The 24,122-nt window shown below is 35.7% G+C and overlaps 1 protein-coding gene and 1 long non-coding RNA gene across 5 annotated transcripts in view; both read left to right on the forward strand.

Annotated features, from left to right (window-relative positions):
• The window catches only part of LOC103138016 (rho GTPase-activating protein 12-like), a 75,270-nt gene extending 62,222 nt beyond the window's left edge, over positions 1-13,048 (forward strand). For 3 of the 4 annotated variants that reach the window (XM_007552072.2, XM_007552076.2, XM_007552077.2), the window contains 13 exons: positions 528-656; positions 2,434-2,502; positions 4,009-4,070; positions 4,417-4,498; positions 5,305-5,406; positions 6,437-6,535; positions 7,525-7,627; positions 7,876-7,995; positions 8,863-8,961; positions 9,060-9,137; positions 10,032-10,166; positions 10,411-10,516; positions 11,549-13,048. In XM_007552072.2, the coding sequence (XP_007552134.1) occupies positions 528-656; positions 2,434-2,502; positions 4,009-4,070; positions 4,417-4,498; positions 5,305-5,406; positions 6,437-6,535; positions 7,525-7,627; positions 7,876-7,995; positions 8,863-8,961; positions 9,060-9,137; positions 10,032-10,166; positions 10,411-10,516; positions 11,549-11,723 (1,359 nt within the window). In that variant the 3' untranslated portion in view covers positions 11,724-13,048. The remainder of the gene's footprint in view (positions 1-527; positions 657-2,433; positions 2,503-4,008; positions 4,071-4,416; positions 4,499-5,304; positions 5,407-6,436; positions 6,536-7,524; positions 7,628-7,875; positions 7,996-8,862; positions 8,962-9,059; positions 9,138-10,031; positions 10,167-10,410; positions 10,517-11,548) is intronic. The other variant, XM_007552075.2, reaches the window with a different exon arrangement.
• A 6,297-nt stretch (positions 13,049-19,345) lies between these two features.
• On the forward strand, positions 19,346-20,697 carry LOC107836223 (uncharacterized). The gene is made up of 2 exons (XR_001662085.1): positions 19,346-19,488; positions 20,563-20,697. It is a non-coding gene; the product is annotated as an uncharacterized LOC107836223 (long non-coding RNA).
• The last annotated feature ends 3,425 nt before the right edge of the window (positions 20,698-24,122 follow it).

A 24,122-nucleotide genomic window follows, 5' to 3' on the forward strand; every position in this document is an offset into this window, starting at 1 on the left:
TCCATCCATCCGTTCATCCATCTTTCTATTCACCAAACATCCTCTTATCTCTTCATTTTTACATCTATCCATCCTTTCATCCATCTTTCCATTCATCATTCATCCATTCATCCCTCTGTTTTTCCATCCATCCATCCATTGTTTCATCTCTTTCTGTTCATCCTCCCATCCCTTCATTTTTAAATCCATCCATCCATATGAAATATATTTTTTCTCGATCTTTCTATCCTTTCATGCGTCTTTCTGTTCATCCATCATCCTGTCATCCCTTCATTTTTCAATGTATCCATCCATTTGTCCATCTTTCTCTTCATCCATCATCCTCTCATCTCTTTGTTCTTCCATACGTCCATCATATTTTTATTTAATACCTGAAGGTAATTCTGTCATTTCTTAGAAACTCTGGGAACAGAAAATTTACCAATTTGCTGAAAAATCTTCACATTTTTAGTTTCATTCTTTAGTATTTCAGAAGAAAAATAATTTCAGTTTGGTTTTTGTTTTTCATTTTTCCTCCTCTGCTGCAGTACAACCTGTCGCCACCTCAGCCGGCCGGAGACGGACCGAAGAGCCGCAGTTTGGACCGGAACAACGTCGAGCCCATCGTCTTGACAAAATGGAGGCACAGCGCCTACGTCCAGGAGCCGAGCGAAAAGGTCTCTGTCTTCAAAATTATAACCCAGAAACACTGTAGAGAACAAAACTAATCAAGCTTTAACACAACCAGATCTTAGCTGCAGACTCATTCCTTTGCAGCGGCCATTAAAAAGCAGGCGGGCCCGCTCCGGTTCTGTTCGCCAACACCCGTACAAACAGCAAGTCAGTAGTCGGCCCCATTGGGGAGGAAAAGTTCCCCATTTAAACACAATCAGCTTGCATGAAGACGATCAAACAGCTACAGTGACGATTTGATCTGTTCACTGCAAAAACACAAAATATTACAAAATATTTTTATCTAGTTTCTAGTGCAAATATCTAACTACGCCTGAAATAAGAGAAAAGTTACTTACAAGTAACTTTTTATCAAGATATAGGAGCTTGTTTTAAGTGAATAACTCCTTGATATAAAAGTTCAATTGGTAGATTATTTCACTTATAACAAGATATTTTTCCATATGTCAAAAGTGAAATAATCTGCCTGTGAAACTAGTATTTTTTTTCAATAACATCAAAGAATAATTTATTTAAATTAAACTCCCACATCTTGATAAAAAGTTACTTGTAAGTTAGTTCTCTCTTATTTCAGGTGTACCAAAGTATTTGCACTAGAAACTAGACCAAAAAAAAATCCTTTTTGCAGTGAAATTTTCACCTTAATCATGAACACAACACTGCAAAAACACAAAATCTTTCCAGGTATTTGTGCTTAGTTTCGAGTGCAAATGTCTTAGTACGCCTGAAATAAGAGAAAACTAACTTACAAGTAACTTTTCAGTAAGATATAGGAGCATTTTTAAGTGAAAAACTCCTCGACATCGATGAAGAAGTTCTACTTCCACTATCAGATTATGTCACTTATGACGTGGTAGAAATGTCTCGTTAGAAGTGAAATAATCTGCCGAAAGAACCTTTTCATCAATATAAAGGAATTATTGACGTAAAAAAGCTCCTGTATCTTAGTGAAAAGTTACTTACAAGTTAGATCTATCTTATTTTAAGTGCACTAAAATATTTGCACTATATTACTGCACCAAAAATACTTCAGATTTTGTGTTTTTGTAGTGTTCTTCTGCTGTTACCTGATACACACACTGCAAAAACACAAAATCTTACCCAGAATTTTTGTAAATTTAGTGGTGTGTATATTTTAGTACACTTGAATTAACTTACAAGTAACTTTGCAGCAAGATGTAGAAGCATTTTTAAGTGGCTAATTCCTTTGTAAGGTTCCGCTGGCAGATGATTTCTCTTATGGGAAAAATGAAATAATCTGCCAGTTTTCATCAACATAAAGGAATTATTGACATATGAAAGTTTCTTTAACTTGGTGAAAAGTTGCTTATTTTTTTCTTGAACTTGAAACGACAAAAATACTTGGTAGGAACTTTCTGTTTTTGCAGTGCAGGGTAAATCAAGTCAAATTAAATCAAAAGTATTTTAGTGACCCCAATGTTGCTGCAGCTCATATTAATTCAGAGTTTTTGTAGATGGTGATGTTTCAGCTGGATTAAATTTTACATGGATTCTACATGCTGGGTTGATATAAAAGTGTTTCTCTGAAAAGCATGAAGCGCTTTATTAATAATCCATTTCTGCTTTTTACTCAGAGCTTCTTCACACTCTGCAGTTTTATAATCTCACTCCTGATTACCACCAGACTCATTCAGCCGCCTCCGTCTTCTTTAGCTCACATCGTTTTCCATTAACCTGCTTTTCTTTAAACCTCGTGAATCTGCTTCTGTGTTTTGTTTTTTACTCATGTTTGTTCACTAGGAAGGTCCTCAGACCCCCAGGTCCCCCGCTCCTGACCCTGATCTGAGCCCTACGTCTCCCCCCGCCTCTGTTAGTACTCGCCACTAACCTCACGCGTCGCGTCTGCCGGCTTCAGCGGTGACATGCTTTGCAGCTTTTTGAAGAGTTCCTACACAGGAAACCTCAGGGAATATAAAAAATATTGGACATTTAAGACTTAAAAGTAAACTGGAAGGATATCCTGTGTAGGAATTGGTTTGATTCTTGTTTACAGAAATTGGTTTAATTTGATTTTTAGTTGGATATTTTGTGCAGGAATTATTTTGTTGAAAGAGATGTGTTCAATTTAATTTGCATGTTGAAATCATAATCAAAAATCTGAAATTGCTGGTCTGAATCAATTCCTAAATGGATTTCAAGAGAAATGTTTGCAGAATTCAGGATTTTATGTGAAAGCACGACACAAAGACGTTAAAATAAATACTTTGATATCTAAATATTCAGTTTGAAGATAAATATTTAGCCTAAAACTAAATATTTACCTTACTAACTAAATATTTTGCTTACAAGTCGTGGTGGCAATAAACTGAATATTTAATCTGAAGCAAATTTTTTTCAATAATTATAAATATTTAGTTTGAAGCTAACTTGATAACTAGATATTTAGCCTCAAACTAAATATTTACTTAGGAAACTAAATAACTTTGAAGCTAAATATTCAACTCTGAACTAGATATTTAGTTTGAAGCAAAAAAAAGTCTCTAATCTAAATATGTAGCTTTAAGCTAAGTGTTTAACAGTAAAATTACTTAGTTTGTCGCTAACTTACTAACTAAATATTTAGCTTGCTAACCTTGCTTAGGAAGCTAAATAATAAGATTGAAGCTAAATACTTAGCTATAAACTAAATAGTTTAACATGTTAGCCTCAAACTAAATAATTAACTCTAGTTTAGAGTTAAATATTTAACTTCAAACTGCACATTTATTAGCTTCAGACTGAAAATATTTACCTTGCTAACTAAATATTTAGTTTGGAGCAAACTGTGACAAACTGCACCCCATATCTAATCTGGTAGAGGCACAATAACAAAGAGTTGCAGTGAAAAGTGATTTTTTTTCTTTACAAAGTATTGGCTGCAGGGAGTTTTAATAGAAATCCACATCACATGTTTTTTAGTTTGTAGTTATTCTTGAAAATGGGGAGAACAAAAAATCCATTAATCATTTTTTTCTATGATTAAGTTCTGCTTTGTGTTGGTCAGTCACATAAAATCTCTAAAATACACACAAGTTGTAACGTAATGAATTAGAGGAATTAAACTCCACCAAAGCATCATATATTGATTTTATTTTATTTATATGAATTACTTTATTTAAATCTGTATGAACATTTTGATTGGTTTTTGGACTAATCTGAGTGTCGGTGTTGCTGTGGTGGCTCGGTGCTGACTGGGTTTTGTTTTCAGAAAGCTTTTTGTTTGTGAAGGTTTTTGTTTTTCTGTGATCCAGCTGCGGGTGTCAATCAGAGCTGCATGTGGAAATGTTTAATTTTCCTCTGAAACTCTGCACCGCTGCCTGTTTTCTTCCTCTGCAGCCGTCTGAAAAGTGTGGCGTTCTGAACGTGACGAAGATCACTGAGAACGGGAAGAGAGTGCGGTGAGTAAAGACAGACGATGAGGATTTCTTTTACTTTCTTTAAAAATCCTCAAAACAAAACTGTTTCCACATTGTTGGATATTAAAATGTACTTTTCTAATTTATTTCCGCGTGCTGTAACTCAGTATTTGCAAAACTAAGAGTAAGACTGTACAATAATAATGAAGGTCATTCCAACTTATCTAAAACTAGAGACGTTCGGTCTGATTGAAGTCTTTTTTTTACAAATAAAGCTCTGGTATTTTATGCCTAACCCCATTTTGGAAGATGTAGAAATAGATTTAACCCTATTTGTTAACTTCAGGAGTTTTAGTGTCGTTTGAATCAATCTTTGTGCATTTTGCAGGAAGAACTGGACGTCCTCTTGGACAGTCCTGCAAGGTTCATCGCTGCTGTTCGCCAAAGGACAGGGAGGCGGAACGAGCTGGGTGAGCTTTTCTTCATTTAAATTGTTTCATAATTATACAGTTATCAGACATGTCAGTGTACTTCAGACTTATTTGTACTGATTAATTGATAAAGTTGTGGCATCTGTATATCAAGGTTTCAGCTAACTGTTCTTTTTAGTGCAACAATATTAATTTTATGTGTATAAAGCTGTCATAGTTGACATAGTTGGTATGATGAGTTTTGACAGAATTATAAGTTGCCAAAGTTCAAATAAAACCTGAAAAACCTTCAGACAGTGACAAAGTCTGATTTTCTTATACACAGAAACATGGAGATTTATATATAAATCTTCCTATTTTGATTGAGCATTATTTTTAAAAGGCTAAATTACTGCAAAATAACCAGAAACAAATCAGAAAATCCTGATTGAAGTAGATGATGGTGTTGACACATTTACAGTGGAGGATGTTTATCTGCATTCAGATAAATAATTTATTTTTCAGCCATAAATATCAAACTTTGACAGCAGAACAGTGAATTTAAACTTTAGTTTTCTCCATATTTCTCCATGTTTTCTTCATATTTTTCTGATATTACTCCATATTTTCTCCATATTTCTTCATATTTTTTCATATTTTCTCCATATTTCTTCATGTGTTCTAAATTTTTCTTGATATTTTCCTCCGTATTTATCCATATTTCTTAATATTTTCTTCATATTTCTACATATTTTCCACATATCTGTTTATATTTTCTTCATATTTCTGCGTACTTTCTCCATATTTCTTCATATTTTTTCTATATTCATTCTTATTTTCTTCATATTTATGTCTTCCCCGCCCAGTTTGGAGGCAGTCAGTCCAAACCAGAGTTCACTGTGGATCTGAGGGGAGCGTCAGTGGACTGGGCCCCAAAAGACAAGTCCAGCAAGAAGCACGTTTTAGAGGTGAAAACCCAAAATTATTCCTTCCACTTCTGAACTTTGCGTTTATTTTCATGCAGAATTAACTCATAATTACAGACACATCAGGTGAAAAAGTAAAAGATCTGAACTTTACCAGGTTTTAAAATCAGTTAAATACAATCAAAAATTTACAAAAACACACAATAGATGTCATACTAGCTGTAATTATTAGACAAAAATGAAACCAAAGCAGAAAAGTTTTATTTAATATTGTAATTTTCTAAGAAACTATTTTGGGTCTTTAGTGGCCGTGAGCCAATAATGTTTTACATCATTGCGTTGCCAGCTTTTATAGTATGATTTTTACTTAAGATGATTAAAGCCACTGAAATTTCAGAATTTAGATTTTTTCTTTGAGAATTTTGAATTTTTCTCAGAATTTTAACCATTTTATTCTCAAACGTTCGGCTTTGTCTTTCAGAATTTAGTTTTTTTCCCTCATAATTTTGACTTTTTTTCTTAGAATGTTGTCTTTAATCTAAACATTCTGATTCTAATCTCAATTTTGACTGGAATTTCAGAAATCTTATTTTTATCTGCTAATTTTAACTTTTCCCGCCTCAGAATTCAAACTTTTTTTTTAAAGATTTAAAAAAATTTTTCTCAGAATGCTGATTTTACTCTCAGAATTCTTTTTTATGCCAATTTTGACTTCTATTCCTTACAATTTAAACTTTTTATTTCAGAATTTTAACCTTTTAATCTCATATTTTAATCAGCCATGCAAAACTTTATGAGGTTAAAGTTTTATTTTTTTCCGTGGCCCTACTCCTTTTCCGTCGACTCAGGACACTTTTACTATTTCTCAATAGTATTTATTATTTGTAAAAAAAAAAATGAGGAAAAAAGAAAGTTTTAAAACTGGTTCAGATAAAAACAAACATTAAGATATTTCCAGGTAAATCAGATGTTTTGTAACGTTACAGAAAAGAATCTTATGTAAGGAGTGTTTTTTAAAGTTGATTTATAAAATTAACAAACTTTTTCCCTTTTTCTTGTCTGCCGCCTGCAGCTGAAGATCCGTCAGGGCACGGAGCTGCTGCTCTGGTCTGAAAACGACACCGTGGTGAACGAGTGGCTCAGAGCTCTGCAGGAAGCCATCAGCGCACATGTGAGTGTTTGACCCCGCCGCTGCACCGTCCGTCTGCTTCACCCACAAACAAGATGGCCGCAGCCAAACGAATGCACAGAAAGAGGAAGAGTTTGAGACTGTAGATGGACGATAAGAGGAACAAATGGAAACGATTTGGTTCCTGCTGCAAACTGAACTTTATTAGATCAGATAATTCAGACCCTGCACTGCAAAAACATACATTACCAAGTAATTTTTGTTTCTAGTACAAATATCTTGATGCACTTTAAATAAGACAAAACTAACTTACAAGTAACTTTTAAGCAAGATATACTATTATGTCCCTTATAAAATGTCTTGTTTTAAGTGAATTAATCTGCCAGTGGAACTTTTTCATCCATATTGAGACCTTTTTGACTTAAAACAAAACTCCTTTATCTTGCTAAAAAGTTACTTGCAAATTAGTTTTGTCTTATTTCAACTGTGCTAAGATTTGAATTGTGTCTAGCAATTTGATTCTGATTTTTAGAGTTACAATTCAATTCATAAGCGATTTTTAATAGAGAAACCAAGTTTTTCTGTTCAAACAGTTTTGAGATTCAGTTTTCAGACAGTGTAAACAAACATTTAATTCATACTGAATCAAATTCCATCAGTTTATATTTAAACATAAATATGTGCATAAATGCTGTAACTTAAATTACTGGCTTAGTTGCCTTTGTTTTTTTCCTTTAAATAAAAAATACAACAACTCCTAAATATTGCTGAAAAGTTACTTGTAATTTAGTTTTGTCCTATTTCAAGTGTACTAAGATTTTCAGTTTTTGGAGTGCAATTGGTTAAACAAAACGTCATATTTTACCCTCTACTTACAAACTAAAACTCTCAAAGATGATTGTTGAATTGAAACAAAAACATCTTTAAACAACCTGAGCGTAAACTTCCTGATTTCCTGTTCAGAGAAGCCAAAGAGCAAGCAGTTGGACCTTTACAGCCCCTTGTATCTCATTTCCTCCTCCGTGTTTCAGGTCTGGGAGTCCGACGAGGCCATCGAGGAGGACATGCCCGAGTCGCCCGGCGCGGAGAAACTCGACAAGGACAAAGACCAAAGACTCTCCAAGAAAGACAAAGGTCAGAGCTAAAGTTAAAGCTGAAGGCGACTGAAAGTGAAAGTCGAATATTTCTGTTTGATTCCTCTGCCCTGTTGGACCGTAAACTGGCTTTCAAGGGAAATAAATTAAAGAACAAAGTCCAAAAACTTTATGAAGCTGGAGCATGTGCCTTATCAGTTTCATTCTGAGGAAAACATTGAGACATGGGGACCAAAGTGCTGAGGCAAGGGGTGAGTTACGGCGTCTTCTCCCATTTCTCCTCCTCAGCCATGAAGCCGTCGGCCAGCGTTGAGGCCACCGACACCAAGAAGACCCGACACAAGCTGAAGAAGCTGCTGAACCGCCGGCCCACCATGCAGTCCGTCAGGGACAAGGGATACATCAAAGGTCTGCAGTCCTTCACTGTTTGGGCCGTTTTATCCATTAAACCTACTTCCTGTTTAATCATCAAACAGCTTTATTAAGGGTTCCGTCATGAAAAATCAAAACATCAACAGCACAACTTTTTTCTCTCTTTCTAATTTGGCTGTAAAAAATATTTAAGGACAATGCTATTCTGTTTTCTTATTTTTCTATGTTTTTGGTGGCAAATTGTGACTTTTTTTGGTGTTTCCAACACTGAAAACTCCTTAGCTGAGCAGACATTTGCATTTAGAAAACTACATGCAAAACATTTGATTTTTATAAAACTACAATATATAAAATAAGAGATCTGTTTGCTGAAGCTGCTTAAATGAAGACAGTTTTCTCACTTTGAGACAGAAGTAGAAATTATTTAATTTAAAACGGTTCCTACTGGTTCTAATTTAAACATATTTATGATATTTAAACAAATGCATCTTAGCATCCACACACTCTTTGTTATGGAGAAGGATTAGGGACAGTAGTAAAAAAAATGATGACTTTAATTTCAGATTCTAACTTTTTTCTTGAAATTAGGACTTTAATCTCAAAATGATCACCTCAGATTTATGACTTTAATCTCCTAATTATGACTTTAAATACATCTGTAAACACATCTGTAAGTACAGTTTAGCAAATTCATACTTATGCAGCAAATTCCTTAAAGTATAGGATGTAAAATTATGCAAAGACAAAGATCTATTTAAATAAATCACAAAAAGCCCCAGATCAATTTACATTCATACCCAAGATGAGTGGATTTAAAACCCAAATGCTTAAAGAATGTTTTCTGCTGACGGTTTTTGAATGAAGGGAGAGAAGTGACCCGTTTCCTGTCATTTGTTTCTTCAGATCAGGTTTTCGGCTGCAGTCTGTCCGGCTTGTGTCAGCAGGAGAACACCACGGTACCGAACTTCGTCAGGATGTGCATCGATCATGTGGAGAACAACGGTGAGTGTCGAGGTGGAACTGCAGTTTACCTGCAGGTTGTTTCCTGATGAGCTTCATGAAAGTCACTGACCCATTTTTTGTGTTTGGTTCCTCCACAGGTCTGTATGTAGACGGGCTGTATAGAGTTAGCGGGAACCTGGCGATCATACAGAAACTACGATTTGCTGTCAGTCATGGTGAGTTGCTGCGAAACACTTTGTTTGTTCTGTTAGATGTTAAACACTGCAAGTATTTTTGATCTAGTTTCTAGTGTTTCTCTTAGTTCATTTTAAATAAGATCAAATTAACTAATAAGCAACTTGTCAGCAAGATATGGGAGCTTGTTTTAAGTCAGTACTTCCTTAATATTGATTAAAAAAAAAGTTCTAGTTCCACTTAATTTACAGTCAACAGTCACTGCGCCGTTACCTAGCAACCCCAGCCAAGCCCCGCCCGTTACTTAGCAACCCAGTTCTAGTTCCACTGGCAGTTTATTTCACTTACAACCTGGCAGAAATGTCTTGTTATAACTGAAATCATCTGCCAGTGGAACTGGTCATTTTTTAAACAATATAATATAGCTCTGTAAAAATGAAGAGCCCACTGCACTGAACCCCATTGAAAACCTCCTGGTTTTTCCACTAAATATTGATTTCTGAACTCCTCCTGAATTAAAACAATAGTATTGTTGTTTCTAAATGAATATGAACTTGTTTTCTTTGCATTATTTGAGGTGTGAAAGCTCCGCATTATTTACATTATTTTGACCATTTCTTATTTTCTGCAAATAAATACTAAATTTTTGCTTGGAATTTCAGAGACATGTTGTCAGTAGTTCATAGAATGAAAGAACAATGTTCATTTTACTCAAACATATACCTATAAAAAGTCAAATCAGAGAAATTTATCATTTTAATAGGTCTCTTAATTTTTTCCAGAGCTGTATTGCTGAAATGTTTTAACTTATTTCAAATTAACTAAGATATTTGCACTAAAAACTAGACCAAAAATACTGGGTAAGATTTTGTGTTTTGGCAGCAAAGGAGATTCTGTAAAGTGTTTTTTTTTATTTTTATTTTTTATTTTTTCAGATGAGAAGTTGAGCCTGTCGGACTCGAAGTGGGAGGACATCCATGTGACGACCGGAGCTCTGAAGATGTTCTTCAGGGAGCTGCCCGAGCCGCTCTTCACCTACGCTCTGTTCCACGACTTCGTCTCCGCCATCAGTACGCGTCACACAGCTACACTGCAAAAACACACAATCTTACTGAGTATTTCTGCTCTAGTTTCTAGTTCAGATATCTTTGTACACTCCAAATGAGACAAAACTAACTTGCAAATAACTTTTGAGCAACTTTTTTGTACTGCATGAGTGAGAGAAACTCATCAGAAACATTTTGTTTGTGCTGCAACCAGAATAACTCTGCAGTGGATACAGGTTTTGATGTTGTTTTTCTTCTTCTTCTGCAGAAATCTCGGACTACAGGCAGCGGGTGCAGGCCATCAAAGAGCTGGTGAAGCAGCTGCCCAGGTCCAACCACGACACCATGCAGGCTCTCTTCAAACACCTCAGGAAGTAAGAAAGTCGCACATTTTACAGCTTATCCTTGTTTTATTACCCCACAGCAACAAATGGATGAAAGAATGTGGAAAGACTTCATGAATTGGATCTTAATTGATCAAGTCGTACATCTGCAGTGATGAGGAGGCGACATTTTTGATTTGCGTGTGAATAAAGTTCAAAGTTTGATTCCAGTATGAAAACAGGGAAAATATTTGTTTTTCCAAATGTGATTCAGTATTTTTCTTTCTCTGAATGCTGCATCATTTTCTGTTTTTCCTTGTTCACATCCTTCACTCCTTCCATTTACTTATTTCCTTCAATGTGTTCTTCTCTCCTCATTTTCCTTCATCCTGTCTTTTTTCTTCCTTTTCCCCTTTTGTTGTTTTTCCAACCTGCTTAGATTCCTTTCTTATGCCTTTCATTCCTTCTTTGTGTGATTGTTCCCTTATTCCTCATTTAATGTTTCTTTCCATAATTTTTGTATTTCCTTCTTCCCGGTTTCTTCCATCCTTTCTTCTTTCCTCTTTGTTCCTTTTTTTGTATCCTATTTTCCTTCCTCTGTTGTTTCGTTGTTTGTTCCTTCTGTCCTTCCTTCCTTCCTTCCTATCTTCCTTCCTCTTTATTTGTTCCTTCCTTTCTTCATTCTCTGTACTCTCTTTTTCTTCCTCTTTCTTTCTTTGTTTCTTTCCTTTCCTTCCTTCATCATTTATTTTCTTCCTTTGCTTGTTCCTTCTTTGTATCCTGTTTTCCTTCCTTCTCTTTTCTTCTTTCCTTTCTTCCTTGTACCCTGTTTCATTCTTCTTTTCTTTCCTTTCAGATTAGAAACAGAAACTGGAAGGTTACAGATTTAAAGCCTGTGTGTTGAAATCTCTGCTATAAATTCACTTTTTTTTATTTTCCATTTTTAAACAATCAAGTTGAACTGAGACCTTTTGAAACTTTTAGAAACTCTGGAGGCCAAATGTGTCAGAACCCTAAAGTTATCATTATATGAAACACTAATAAAGGTTCTGTCTCCACGTTTCTTGTCGTTTTCTTTCCCAGAGTGATCGATCATGGTGAGGAAAACCGCATGACCACTCAGAGCGTGGCCATCGTCTTTGGCCCCACGCTGCTGCGGCCCGAAACGGAGACCCTGAACATGGCTTTCAACATGGTTTACCAGAACCAGATAGTGGAGCTCATATTGCTGGAGTATGAGAACATTTTCGGCAGGTAGACGCCAGAATCGTTTCTCTTAATGCAGAGCTTTTTCCAACCTGGCGTCGCTGCTCACCGCAAAACATCGCAGAGCGACCAACTGGCCAACCACGTTCCTCCAGAGAAACGACCAAATAAACTTTTGACTCTTTGCACTTTTCAGTATCTCACTTTGTCCTGCAGCTGCATTTGTGCCACTTCACTGCGAAGGCAATGTCATCCTCGTCCAGACACTGGATTTCTTCTGACTGTGCAACAAACTGCACAGGCTGAGCGTAAAAGGAGGAAGCAGCTTAAGTTGACTGTATTACAGATGAGGCGTCAGTATTGGAGATGTATGATGCTGAACGGGATCTGTGCACGCTGCGCTGTAAATCTCATCGCTTATAGTCACTCCTGTCACAAATCAAAACCAGACAGTGGTCTCACCTCAGCTTGGCTTTAGATGTTTATAAAATTAAGCAGAAATAAACCAGAAAGTAATGGAGTGGGGAGAAAATTTTTAGGCTGTTTTTATTGTATTTTTTATTATTATTATTTTTGAATGTTTTCTGCCTCCTTTATTTCCCCCTGAATGTGCTTCTCTTTATGCTCCTGAGAAACAGAAAAAAAGGATGTTCTCCATATTATATCTGTTAGAACAAATCATCTCATACTGCAAAAACACAAATTCTAAACTATTTCTGTCTACTTTCTTTTGCAAATCTCTTAGTAGACTTAAAATAAGACAAAACTAACTTACTAGTAACTTTTTGCAAAGATATAGGAGCTTGTTTTATGTAAGTAATCCTTGAATCTCAATTAAAAAAAAACTGGCAGATCCCTATGTCATAACTGTATTATAACTGAAACAATCTGCCAGTGGAACCTGTACTTTTTTTAATATTAAGGAATCCTTTACCTTAAAAGTTGCTAAAAAGTTCATTTTAAGTTAGTTTTGTCTTGCATATTCCACTGAAATCTAGACAAAATCACTAAGATTTTGTGTTTTTGCAGTGCACGACCTCGACTTAAAACAAGGGTACTCATCTGCTTCTTTAAGACTTACTAGACTAAAATATTTCAGCCTCTGAACACTGTACAGTGTTTATGTGTGTATGTGAACAAGAGGTGGATGGACAGTGAAGATTGAATGGACTTACTGACAATAAATTGTACAAATAGTAAAAGTAAGTTTGTATGCCTTGAGTGTTTATAACGTGGAGAGGGAGAAATCACTGTTTAGTGGTTTGTGTTGAAGCAACAGATGTGAGGGATGAGTCCATAAACTGGGAATGATGGTTTACATGTGAGTCAGTGACTATTGACTGCATTAAACTGGAATAAATACCTCTTAAGAAGAGATGTCACGTTGTAGGTTTGTATTTTCTCAATGTTTGCATTCACACCAGCACTGTTTAATCCAACTCTAGTTTGCTTGTCTAGAAAGTCTGGTTCGTTTGGGGAGGTGTGAATTTGTATTTAAACTCTGATCCGCCTAAAAACTGAGGTTTCGGTTCGGTTGAAATAAACTCTGGTGCGGTTCGAATGCATATGTGAATGTGAAGCGGACCGGATACCTCTTCAAAAGCAGGAAGCAAACTAAAGCGCAAAGCATTCTGGGTAAATGCAATCAAAACAAATGAGTCTAGGGCTAGCTAGCAGCAAAATTGGTTTATGACAAAAGAAAAATCTTCAAGCACTAAAGCATAATTAATAAATTATAAAACTACGATAAACATTTCCGAATTATTTATATGTGATACAGAACACCAGTTCTTGAAATAAATTGAAAAGTATGAGTGGACATGGAACCGGGGCACGGAACAGGTTGCACATCCTCCAATCAGTTGGTTGTTGCTGTGCAACAAAACAACCAATCACAGCAAACCCATCGCTCGCGAGCTCTCTTCAAACTGTTAGGGTTTTGGAAGCTGACAGTTGGTTATTTCGGCCTTGTAAAAACTGGTTAATTAAAGCTATTATAAAACGTAACCATAGCTTCGTGTGGTGATATAGTATTGATCAGTTTGTTAGTTTAATAATGTCCCAAGGTTCAAAATTAACCGGCAAATATATGATTCGGAAGGGATACCACCCGGCTAAGCTAACTTAGCTAAGCTAATTAGCAGTTATGGGTGAGCTACAATCTTCTCAGCAACTCTTGTTATACCAAAGAAGAAGGTGAGTGTTTCATTTTGTATATATTTAATTTAATAGTAATAACAATACAATATGTTACATTTTTATAATATTACCAACACATTTTCTTCTTCGTCCGGTTTTTAATTATAGGAAGCTGAAGCCATCTTTTTTAGAAAGCCATTTGTGTCAGACATTGTTATACACCTGAATGGATAAATCGAGTAAATATTGTACCGTGACTAACTGAACTCCTATAATCAATCAGTTAATTTGAATTACAATTCTTTGTCTATTTAAGTTTAACACATATGTAAAAAGAGGAAAGTTGTCTAATTTACATATGAGCTGCAGCTCAGTATTATAGTTTAATATGAGTCACTGATAACCTAGAAATATATATAAAAATGTGTGTCCACGAGAGACTCTTAAAATTACATTTGTTGACATATATATGTGTGCTTAAACAAAACATTCATGTTTAAATATATTCCAATGTGGCAGAAATGCACTTAGTAAGTACTTGTTTTTGCATCACAGTTGTAAATATTTAATATGAAAATATTCCCAGATAAAATAGCTTCATTTTTCTTATTTTTTAAGCTATATCAACATTTGCACAACAGATATATAAACCCACCTTGTTAATAAATCAAAAATATACTCAAGAGTATACCTGGAATTGATTTATGTTTTAAATTTAAAAATTTTTCTTTAAGTGAGGCAAAAGAGTAGATAGTAATATTGAAGTTTACATTAACTAGTTCTTAGCCCACTTTGGTGCAGTGTTTTGAAGGTTAAACTCACAAGTAGATTCAGTACCAATTGCTATTATTAAAAAAACACATCACAGGAATAAAACCATGGAAGAAATGTAGCTCATGGATTTTAATGAAATCTTTGATGTAGGGTCAGTGTTAAACCGTGATAACAAATTCTTTTATCTGTGAATACAAAGCGTTTTCAGAAGGCTAAGGGCTTTCTTCTTTATTCAGCTGTGCAAATATCTTCTGTGTTGTAGAAATTTTCAACATTTCACTGCAGCTTTTATGTGGCCCCTGGCATCACATCTGACTGCTCAATTCCACAGAAAAGAAATTTCTGCTCTTCACAAAATGCACATCAAATGTAATCACAGAACATGTGCATCAAGTATATAATTTAAAATCTCCAGAAACAGGAGCTATGAAAGAGAGGTATCTACTCAACATAAAAGCTGAGGTTACACCCTCCTTCCAGAGAGTTCAGAGGAGCAGACGTGTGTGAAATTACGTGCAGCGGTCACATGAATTCAGGCTTCTCAGACAGCAAAGGGCAGCTGATATGATGTGGAGAGCAGCATTGAACATTAAAAAATCACTGCATGTCAGACTCCGCTTCAGACAGACTGAAAAACACCATATGAGACTTTTTGTTCCAAAAAGGTTCCAATCTTTTATTTGTACTTTTGTCTCTGGTGCCGGTTAGCTGGAAAGTTGTTTTTCCTCTTTAAAGCTGCAGTAGTTCTACAAAAATGATTCTTTTTTTATGCACTTGTTAAAATTGACTCATAACACATAACATAAGTCTAGGGCTGGACTATTTGGATGGAAAATGTGTCGCAATATAATCGTTTCAGATCAGTTGATATCTGATTGATTAGTTTTTTTGTTTGTTTTAAATATCTTAAATACTACCAAACTAGTGAAGTAACCTTCCCTATTTTATCCAGTTTTCTACCTACTCCAGGCTGTAGATTTTTAAAATTTATTTTTAAGCAGTTATGAGGCACACTAGTGAAACCTTAAACTGCTGCTGTGCAAGTTACTCAGCAAGTTGTTGCTATGAAACCAAAGAATGAGTGAATTGTTAGGAAACCAAAGAATGCGTGAGTTGCTAGGAAACCAAAGAATGAGTGAGTTGCTAGGAAACCAAAGAGTGAGTGAGTTGCTAGGAAACCAAAGAGTGAGTGAGTTACTAGGAAACCAAAGAGTGAGTGAGTTGCTAGGAAACCAAAGAGTGAGTTGATTCCACCAACCGGATAAAGTCTATCCTCTGCCTACATCGCCCAGAATGCTGTGCGATTCTGAATCGACCATAGTGAACATTCTATCAGACATATTATCCATTGATATTGACCACGTGTCTTTCGCGATACACATTATTGATTTATGATCCATCCCTACATGAGACAGATAATCTGTCTCCTGTAGCTGTCTCAAACTCCTCTGTCTCATCTCAGAGGTCCTACTGCCATCTGCAGAAATTCACCGCTCCCTGTCAGAAACAAGCAATGCATCAGCATATAGAAAATTGTAACTTTGCAAAAATTAATATTGCCATGATGATTGTGCAGCTCTGTGTATGTAATGTGTAAATGTTTCAAACTACCCATTATTTTTTTCAAGGTTTAATTATAATATTCTTATTTTTTTTGTATTAATTTCTATTCAGTCTTTAAATTTCAAAAACACAAAATGTTACCAAGTATTTTTGGTAGAGTTAATGCTAATATCTTAGTACACTTGACATAAGACAAAAACTAATTTACAATTGAATTTTCAACAAGATATAAGAGCTTGTTTTAAGTAAATATTTTCTTAATATTGATGAAAAAGTTATAGTTCCATTGGCAGATTACATAACTTGTAACAAGACATTTTTCCCTTGTAGCTAGTGAAATAATCTGCCAGTGAAACTAGCCCTTTTTATTTTATTTACTCAAAACAAGCTCCTACATCTGGCTGAAAAGTTACTTTCAAGTTAGTTTTGTCTTGTTTCCAAGTGTACTAAAATATTAGCACTAGAAACTAGACCAAAATTACTCTGTAATATTTTGTTTTTGCAGTGTATAGTTTAGTATTGGGTGTACAGTGCAGTGTGTGCTTAGAAAAATAAGTAAAGAACAAAGTGTCCGGAATGATATCATGTCCTTAGAAAACGGGAAAACGTCCAACAAATATCTGATACAGAATATTTCCCCAAGTGTCAGGAAATGTTCAGGCCACTTTAAAATGAAGGAATATTAAAGTTTGGGAAAATATCTTTTATTTAATGAGTGGCAAAGTCATGTGTTTTGGACATTGAGGTTGATCTCTTTTGTCTCAAGGTCTGGATGGACTTCTTTTTTCCCATTAACAGAGTTGTGCTGAGCATGCAGGCTCTTTTAAGCTCTGGCCTACTTTAAACTGTTCCAGTTACAGAGTCACATCTGCAAAGAAGAGGTCACACGGCTACTTTTCCCTCAGTGTCGCTCTGCTGACTGAATACAGATTTACAGAGTTTGGGACGTCATTGGAGAAGCGAAGGACTTTCTCTGCACTATAATCACAGAATGGTGTTATACAGATGAAAAGGTCCTTTATGTAAATGTATTCATCATTTCCATTTATTGCAAGTAAATCTGCAAAGACTACATTATCAACATAATATTAGGAATTCCAGTTTTATGGACTATTGTGATTACTTTTAACTCATTATAAGAGAAATAATCACAAATATTCTTAAAATTAATTCAACAAACAAATGAGTTAATAGTTGAATTTTAGAAGAGGGGCTACCAAACTTTTCTGTGTTGCAGCATTAGCCTGTCTGCAAACCAGGAGATAATTCTACAAAATATGTAAAGAAACATAAACTTTTAAGATGTTTTTGTCACTTTTATTCTCTATTCTCAATAATTGTTATATTCGTTTACATAAATGCTGCCTCATATTAGGCCTGTTGCGATTACAAATTTTGCTGGGCAATAAATTATCCCAGAAGGTTTTGCAACAATGAATTTGTTGTTTTGAGATCATTTTCAAGTAATATAATGTAATAATAATAATACAACAACATATTCTTAAAGTTCAATAAACTTTAAATACTATCGATCATTTAGCACTGAAACTGGATGACATTTTAAATATCCAAAATTCAAAAACAACAAATAAAATAAAGTATGTTAACAAAATTGTCATTTAAAAAAGGGATATTTGACACCAAAGTGCAAGACTGACAATTATTATCATGTAGGTTTTGGTAGAAAGAGAGAAAAGAGAAAAACAATAAGTAGTGCAAATGGAAATTATTGATCTTGTTTTAATCTGTAATGTGATTTATTGATTATTGAGAACCTCATACCTTCTGATTTTAGTTAGCCTTGCTACGCTTGCTTGGGAAGCAAAACAGCTTGATAAATTTGACTGGAAGCCAGTCAGAAAGCAAATAACATTTCAATAAATTAGTTTAATTTATATTTTATAATAATGATTGAAAAATAGATTAGATTTTTTTTATTAAAATATTAATTCATTTGTGATTAAAAATTTATTGGATACATTTTTTCCCCCCCCATCTTCCTTGAAGTTTTCTGAGGCACCCTCTGGTGGCCCCCCCAGGGGCCCGCAGCCCCCCACTTTGAAAAACACTGGCTTAGAAGATTGCAACAGAGAAAACTTTAAGGATGCAAACTTGGTTCTGAAGAACTTAATCCACGATTTGAGCACTGACCTTGGAGAGTGTCCTGTGAAATATATTTTGCTAAATTTAGAGCATTATTACCAACTCTCGTCAACTCGGACCGTTCAGAATGAGCAGATTGTGTGCTGTCTTTGAAATTAGATAGCAACAGTTGCTATTGGTCGTCCACAGAGACGCCTGAGGCCCGGCGTCAGCCTCCATCAGTGGGGAGCATCATTAACCGGCTCTCTGAGGAGCTGCTTCCCTCCCAGCATCCGCTCCGCTTCACCCTCAGCGCTTTGTGGCCTTCGCTGATAAGGCTGGGCTAATATCTGTTCAGTCGCTGACTGCAAAGGAATGATAAACACAGGCTGAACCGCCGTCTGCTTCTTCACAACAGGAACGGGGATGCAGCTTAAAAATCCACTTAAACTCAAACCTTTTAGGATCTAATTAATCACGTCCGTCCTGTTAAAGTTAGTGCAGTAATAAAGTTTACTGTAAATGTAATTCAGAATTCAATACATGTGTTGTTTCTGTTGTTTTGTTTATTTATTTTGGATATGTAAAATGTCTTCCAGTGTTAAATGTTTGTTAGAAATTAAATTTTGAGAATGTATTCTCGCACCATTATGGTTTTAAAAGAACAGTATTATCAATTATCACAATAACGTCTGGGACAATTTGTCATCCAGCAAAATTTGGTAATGTGATATTCATTCACAGATTTCATAAGCTAATGAAACTGATTCCATCTTTGGGTTTTTTAACAATATTATTATATTTTCATAACTCTGCAGCTCTACTATTTAGATAATGAGGCGTCTCACACTGTAGTGATTTCTGCTGCCAGTGTTTATATATGATGGCAATAAGAATACCGACCATAGGTCATCCACATATCTGCAGATGCAGGTCAACATATCTCGTTTGCTATCTTAAACTGCAAAATATCAGGAAAATATGTAATCTCTGCTGCTAAAATTGTCCAGCTACATTTCTCTTATCTGCTCTCTATTGAAAACAACCTTTGACATCATCTACCGTGTGTGCATTCATATGTTAAAAAGAGTTATTATTGTCCTCTTAAACAGCTAACTGAGGGTTTGACCTGCTGATGGTTGGAGTGACCTGAAGATCCAACAGCGGAGGAAGAGTGTGAAATCAACTGTTCACGGTACTTTGCTGAAACCCAACACATAAGACCCTCAGGGTCTTTTTTTTTCCACCACGTTTGCAAAGTAAATATGTTTTTCTTTCAATATTTAAATGCAGCACATGTTTGCAGCCTTTCATGATGATTACAGTGCCTGTGCAGCCTAACAGGCAAGTTGCTTGCTGAATGAAACCATGGAGAGAAGTCTGGCTTTACATGCAGCCCAGCCACCCATCTGTGCGCTGATTTGACATATCGAATTTACCTTGAAAGTCTGTCAACTGCAGAGTTTGTGCAAACCAAACATATTCTGTTGTTTACCATTTTCACTATTCAGTGAGGGCCGCGCATCCTTAAAATGTCTGAAATTTCTTTTTAAAAACTAAGTTGGCCTTTAATCTGTTAAATATGTTAATCACAAGTCTTAAACTTAGTCTTGACAACGATTTAATGTTAAATGTTCTATTTATTTAAACATTTTTGTCAGTCGCACTCATGCAGTTTCACTGAGGTTGAGGCTACCCCTAAATAGCTGCTATTACACCATTGCTAGCTAGCTAACTTTTATGCATCTATTATGGGCAAGCTGCCTGGATGAGGTCCATACATTTATTGTGGAGATTTATTGTGAAATCTATTCATAATAATCCTGAAAAGGTTTTAAAAAGTATTAAAGTTGAGTTGGTAAAATCTGAAGAAAATTCATCTGTTTACATTTATGAAAATACCTGAAAATCGGAATTGGGTCACTTCAGGCTGCAGTGAGAACGCAGCCTTAGAGTCTGAGATGTCGCTCTTCGTTTCCTGTAATTGCTCTGAGTGCTGCATGGTTTGACTATATGGTGAATTGCTGGGATTTCCATTGATGGGAAGTTAAACCTTTTTGCTGTAAAACGATTCTTCAAACTTCAGACTGTTTGGAAATGATCTTATAACTCTTTTAAAAATTCACAGGCATCAACCTTTGCTTCTCTAAGTTCACTTCTGATGTCCTTCTGCCTTGACGTTGTGTTAGCCCTACATCAAACTGCCAAACCTCCTGCATTTTACAGAGGCAAACCACTTCAGATCTGAGTATCGGGGCTCTCCGTTAGCAATTGTTTCCACAAGGCTTTGAGCTTTAACGATTACTGCTAACTGTGTGGGGATCTCTTTATAGATTGACCTGAGTGGCAGCAGCTCCAGGTTGTTAGCAGTCCGTATCTGTCTCCTGCTGGTTGGCAGAGATTGGACAGAATCAGCCTTTCAGAAGAAAGAAACTGCGAAACGTCGGGGTAAAGCCTCTCAAAAACATTATGAGTTTCCGCTGTGTGTTTAATTCCCGTAAAGGGCTTACTCTTGTCTGTCAGAATGAGCTGAAAACTCATCAAAAAATAATTTCCCCCTTTCCACCTGGATTTATCTCCCTGTTATCTGTTGAGAACGCATAAAGATACTGTGCTCTAAGTTGATGCTTTAAAAGAATCACAAATTTGTTTTTGTTTTTTGTTGTTTTTGTGGAAATAGCAGTTAGAAATTTATAAAAGTCTGTTACAGCATAAAAAAAATCAGTTTCAGGAGATTTTTATTGAGTAAATTTGCATATTTCAGAGCTGTTAAAGTTGAAATACTTTGGAATAAGAAATAGTGGGGAGAGTTAACCTTCTGGTTTTTATTTTTATATAGATTCTTAATTTAATTCATCATCATATTCTTTAAAATTGTTAACCTAAAAAATAAACTACCTGCAGCCTCTCTTTGTGTCAAATTACATGCAGGTTAATTTCATATGTGTCAAAAGTTTTATTTCAGTAATTTAGTACAAAAGGTGAAGCTAATATGTAATGTGTTTATAGTTGTTTATTTGAGTTTCTTGTACTTGTAGCCCATGACTCGCCTGATAGTAGAATTAGATGGAGTTGAAGGATTTACTCTGCCAAATTAAAATTTTTAGAGTTAATTGATATTTTAAAGATGCAGCTTAATTCTCTGTGCAGGATTGGTGATTTTAATGCTAAACAAGCTAAAAAGTGTGTAATTATCCCTCCTTTTACAGGATTATTTCATAAGAAACCATATTTCACTGCACATTGTTCCTCCGTTGTTGAGTCAGTTTTCTTTTCAGACAAAGCTCATAATTGCTAAACAATCCGGCTTTACCAGAGTAAAAACAACGAGGTTCATGTCTCCTAACCATTTGACTCCCTTGTTTGGTATTTCTCTCCACTCGGAGCAAAGATCCCAGCTTTCTTTTTGGCATTTTGCTTTGTTGACTGACAGCAGAATGGCAGTGTTGCAAAGTTAATGAGATTTATCCTCAAAGGCCAGTCTGCTGATCCACAGCGATGCCGTGACATTTCTCCCACTGTAGATCGATCGATAAGTGGTCACACCGTCCTCACAGGACAAACATGGAAAACAAAACTCAAACTCCAGATTACTCCTGTGAAAGGAAACAAAGAGCAAAATATGGAGAGTACCAGAGCAGGTTATTTTGTTCTTATGCCTCCAGACACATGTAGATTTTTATAACTTCCGGGAGGCGTTAGAGTGTCTTCATTTTCAAATTATTGTCCAGTAAAAGAGGAAAAGTAGACCTGTGATCTTATTCCGCAGTGGTGGGAGAGTTTTGCTTAATTTGGTAGCTTTGAGCTTCCTCAGAGTCATTTCACAACAAACTTTTCTGTTTTGAAATGGACACAATTGTTGAAACCGGGGCTGGACGATATGATGTTGTATCACAATAACTTTTTTCTATCATTCAATATCGATATATATATCATGATTAGGCCAATTGGGCCGGTGTAAGAAATTTAGGTAAAAATATTACAGTATATTGATTACAGTTGTAAAATGTGTTTGTTTTCTTTAGCATGCATATGTAAACTTTTCGCAATAACAAATTTTGCTGGTCGATAAATTGTCTCAGAAGTTATTTCAATAAATTATAATGTTGTTTGGAAGCCATTTTATAATACAAAAACCCATTATCAAAGATTAATACACTTTAAATACTAATGAACACTTAACACTGGAGCTGGAAGACATTTTAAATATCCAGAATAAACTAAACAAAACGAAAGAAACAACAAATAAAATTAACTAGTCTAAAGAAAAGTCATTCTTCAAAAAAAAAGGGAAAGTTGAGACCAAAACACCAGACTGAAGAGTTTTATCATCCAGTTTTTAGTAGAAAAAAACAATAAATCATGCAAATGAAAATTATCGAGCTTAATTTATATGATTAATTGATTTATTGTTTATTAACAGGTTGAACTTCACCCGTTAACCTTTTCTTGCCAGAGCCTCCGCACGACTTTTTCATACCTTGAAATTGGTATAAATATATATTATAATCATTGAGAAAGATTACAGCACTGAGGATTCAACAGCTAACAATAGAAACCATATTATCGATGTCTGCTGGCCGAGGTACTGATACAGATCATTGCTGAAAAATATATGTGTGTGTGTGTGTGTGTGTGTGTGTGTGTGTGTGTGTGTGTGTGTGTGTGTGTGTGTGTGTGCGTGTGCGTGAGAGTCAGGCATTAATCCAGACAGTTTCTCCAGCATGCCTGAGGCTGCAGCTGTCTCCATCAAGGACAAATCGAGGAAAATAATAGCAGATTAGCATAAAGCGTCAGGAATCAGCCATTTGTCTCCACATTTTGCAAAAGGAGAAATATGCATTTAATGAAAGAAATCACTGCTGCAAATGCTTATGAACACCATTCAACCCTGAATAGGTATTATGGTGTGTTTTTTTCTTTGCTTATAAGACACTGGTGGTACCTGGACCTTGATTTTTAAAACCTATGACTAAATCATGCAGCATCTGCTAACACAGCATGCTGGATTAGATCACTGAGCTCCCTGCTCCGCTGGGAGAGCGTCGAACGCTGTGATTTTACATGCTCTGTTAAGTTTGTCCACCCTGTCAGCTTTAAGCCTCGCTGCCTTGCCTGATTACCTCCAACAAGTTCCACTTCTTCAGTCATTTGGTGTTCTGTTGAAAAACATCTCACGCTTTGATTTTCTCTCTCATTTACATAAATGCTTCCTATTTAATCCCGTTAGCGTTCTGTTTGAAGTTCTACTTTGATTAAAATGTTGTACTTTTTTAAGTACTCTCCAAAGTCCAACGTAGAAAATCTGAGGAAATATAGATGGATCACATCTGTCTGCAGAGACAGAAGATGTTTCTGTTGTTGTCGTTTAAAAGAAAATGACATTGTTCTCTGTCAGTAATCTGTGTTTGACTGTATCCTGCCAGACAAGCAACAAAACACTTCTGAAAATCACCAGAGTGTGAATTCAAGCAAGGGATTCCTTTGACTGCATGTTAACAGGTTTAGCTGAGGAGACAGGGAGAGAGAGAGCGAAGCTTTCACTCTGAGTTATGTTAATTTGCAGAAGCTGTTTCCAGTAATCTTCTCCATTGTAGTTTGCGGTGTAATTGCTCTGCTGCTTGCTGCTGATAAACGTGGGGAAGAGTCCAGTCTCCTCTGGATTCTATCAGGGAACCGTCAGGCTGAAAATGCTGGCTGAACCCGGCAGCCAGGAGGCTGCTTTAGCATCTGCACTCTGTCGCCTTTGTCTCTGCAGCAACAAGATGATGCAGCATGTGAGAAGAAGACAGAGACACGGTGTACATTTAGGACTTCCTCAAATAGTAGAACGAATGGCCTCAGATGTCAGATGACAAACAAAAAGCAATCAGACCTCTGATGAAAAAATCTC

The sequence above is a fragment of the Poecilia formosa genome, unplaced genomic scaffold (genome assembly GCF_000485575.1).
Source record: "Poecilia formosa unplaced genomic scaffold, Poecilia_formosa-5.1.2 Scaffold45, whole genome shotgun sequence".
Taxonomy (NCBI): Eukaryota; Metazoa; Chordata; class Actinopteri; order Cyprinodontiformes; family Poeciliidae; genus Poecilia; species Poecilia formosa.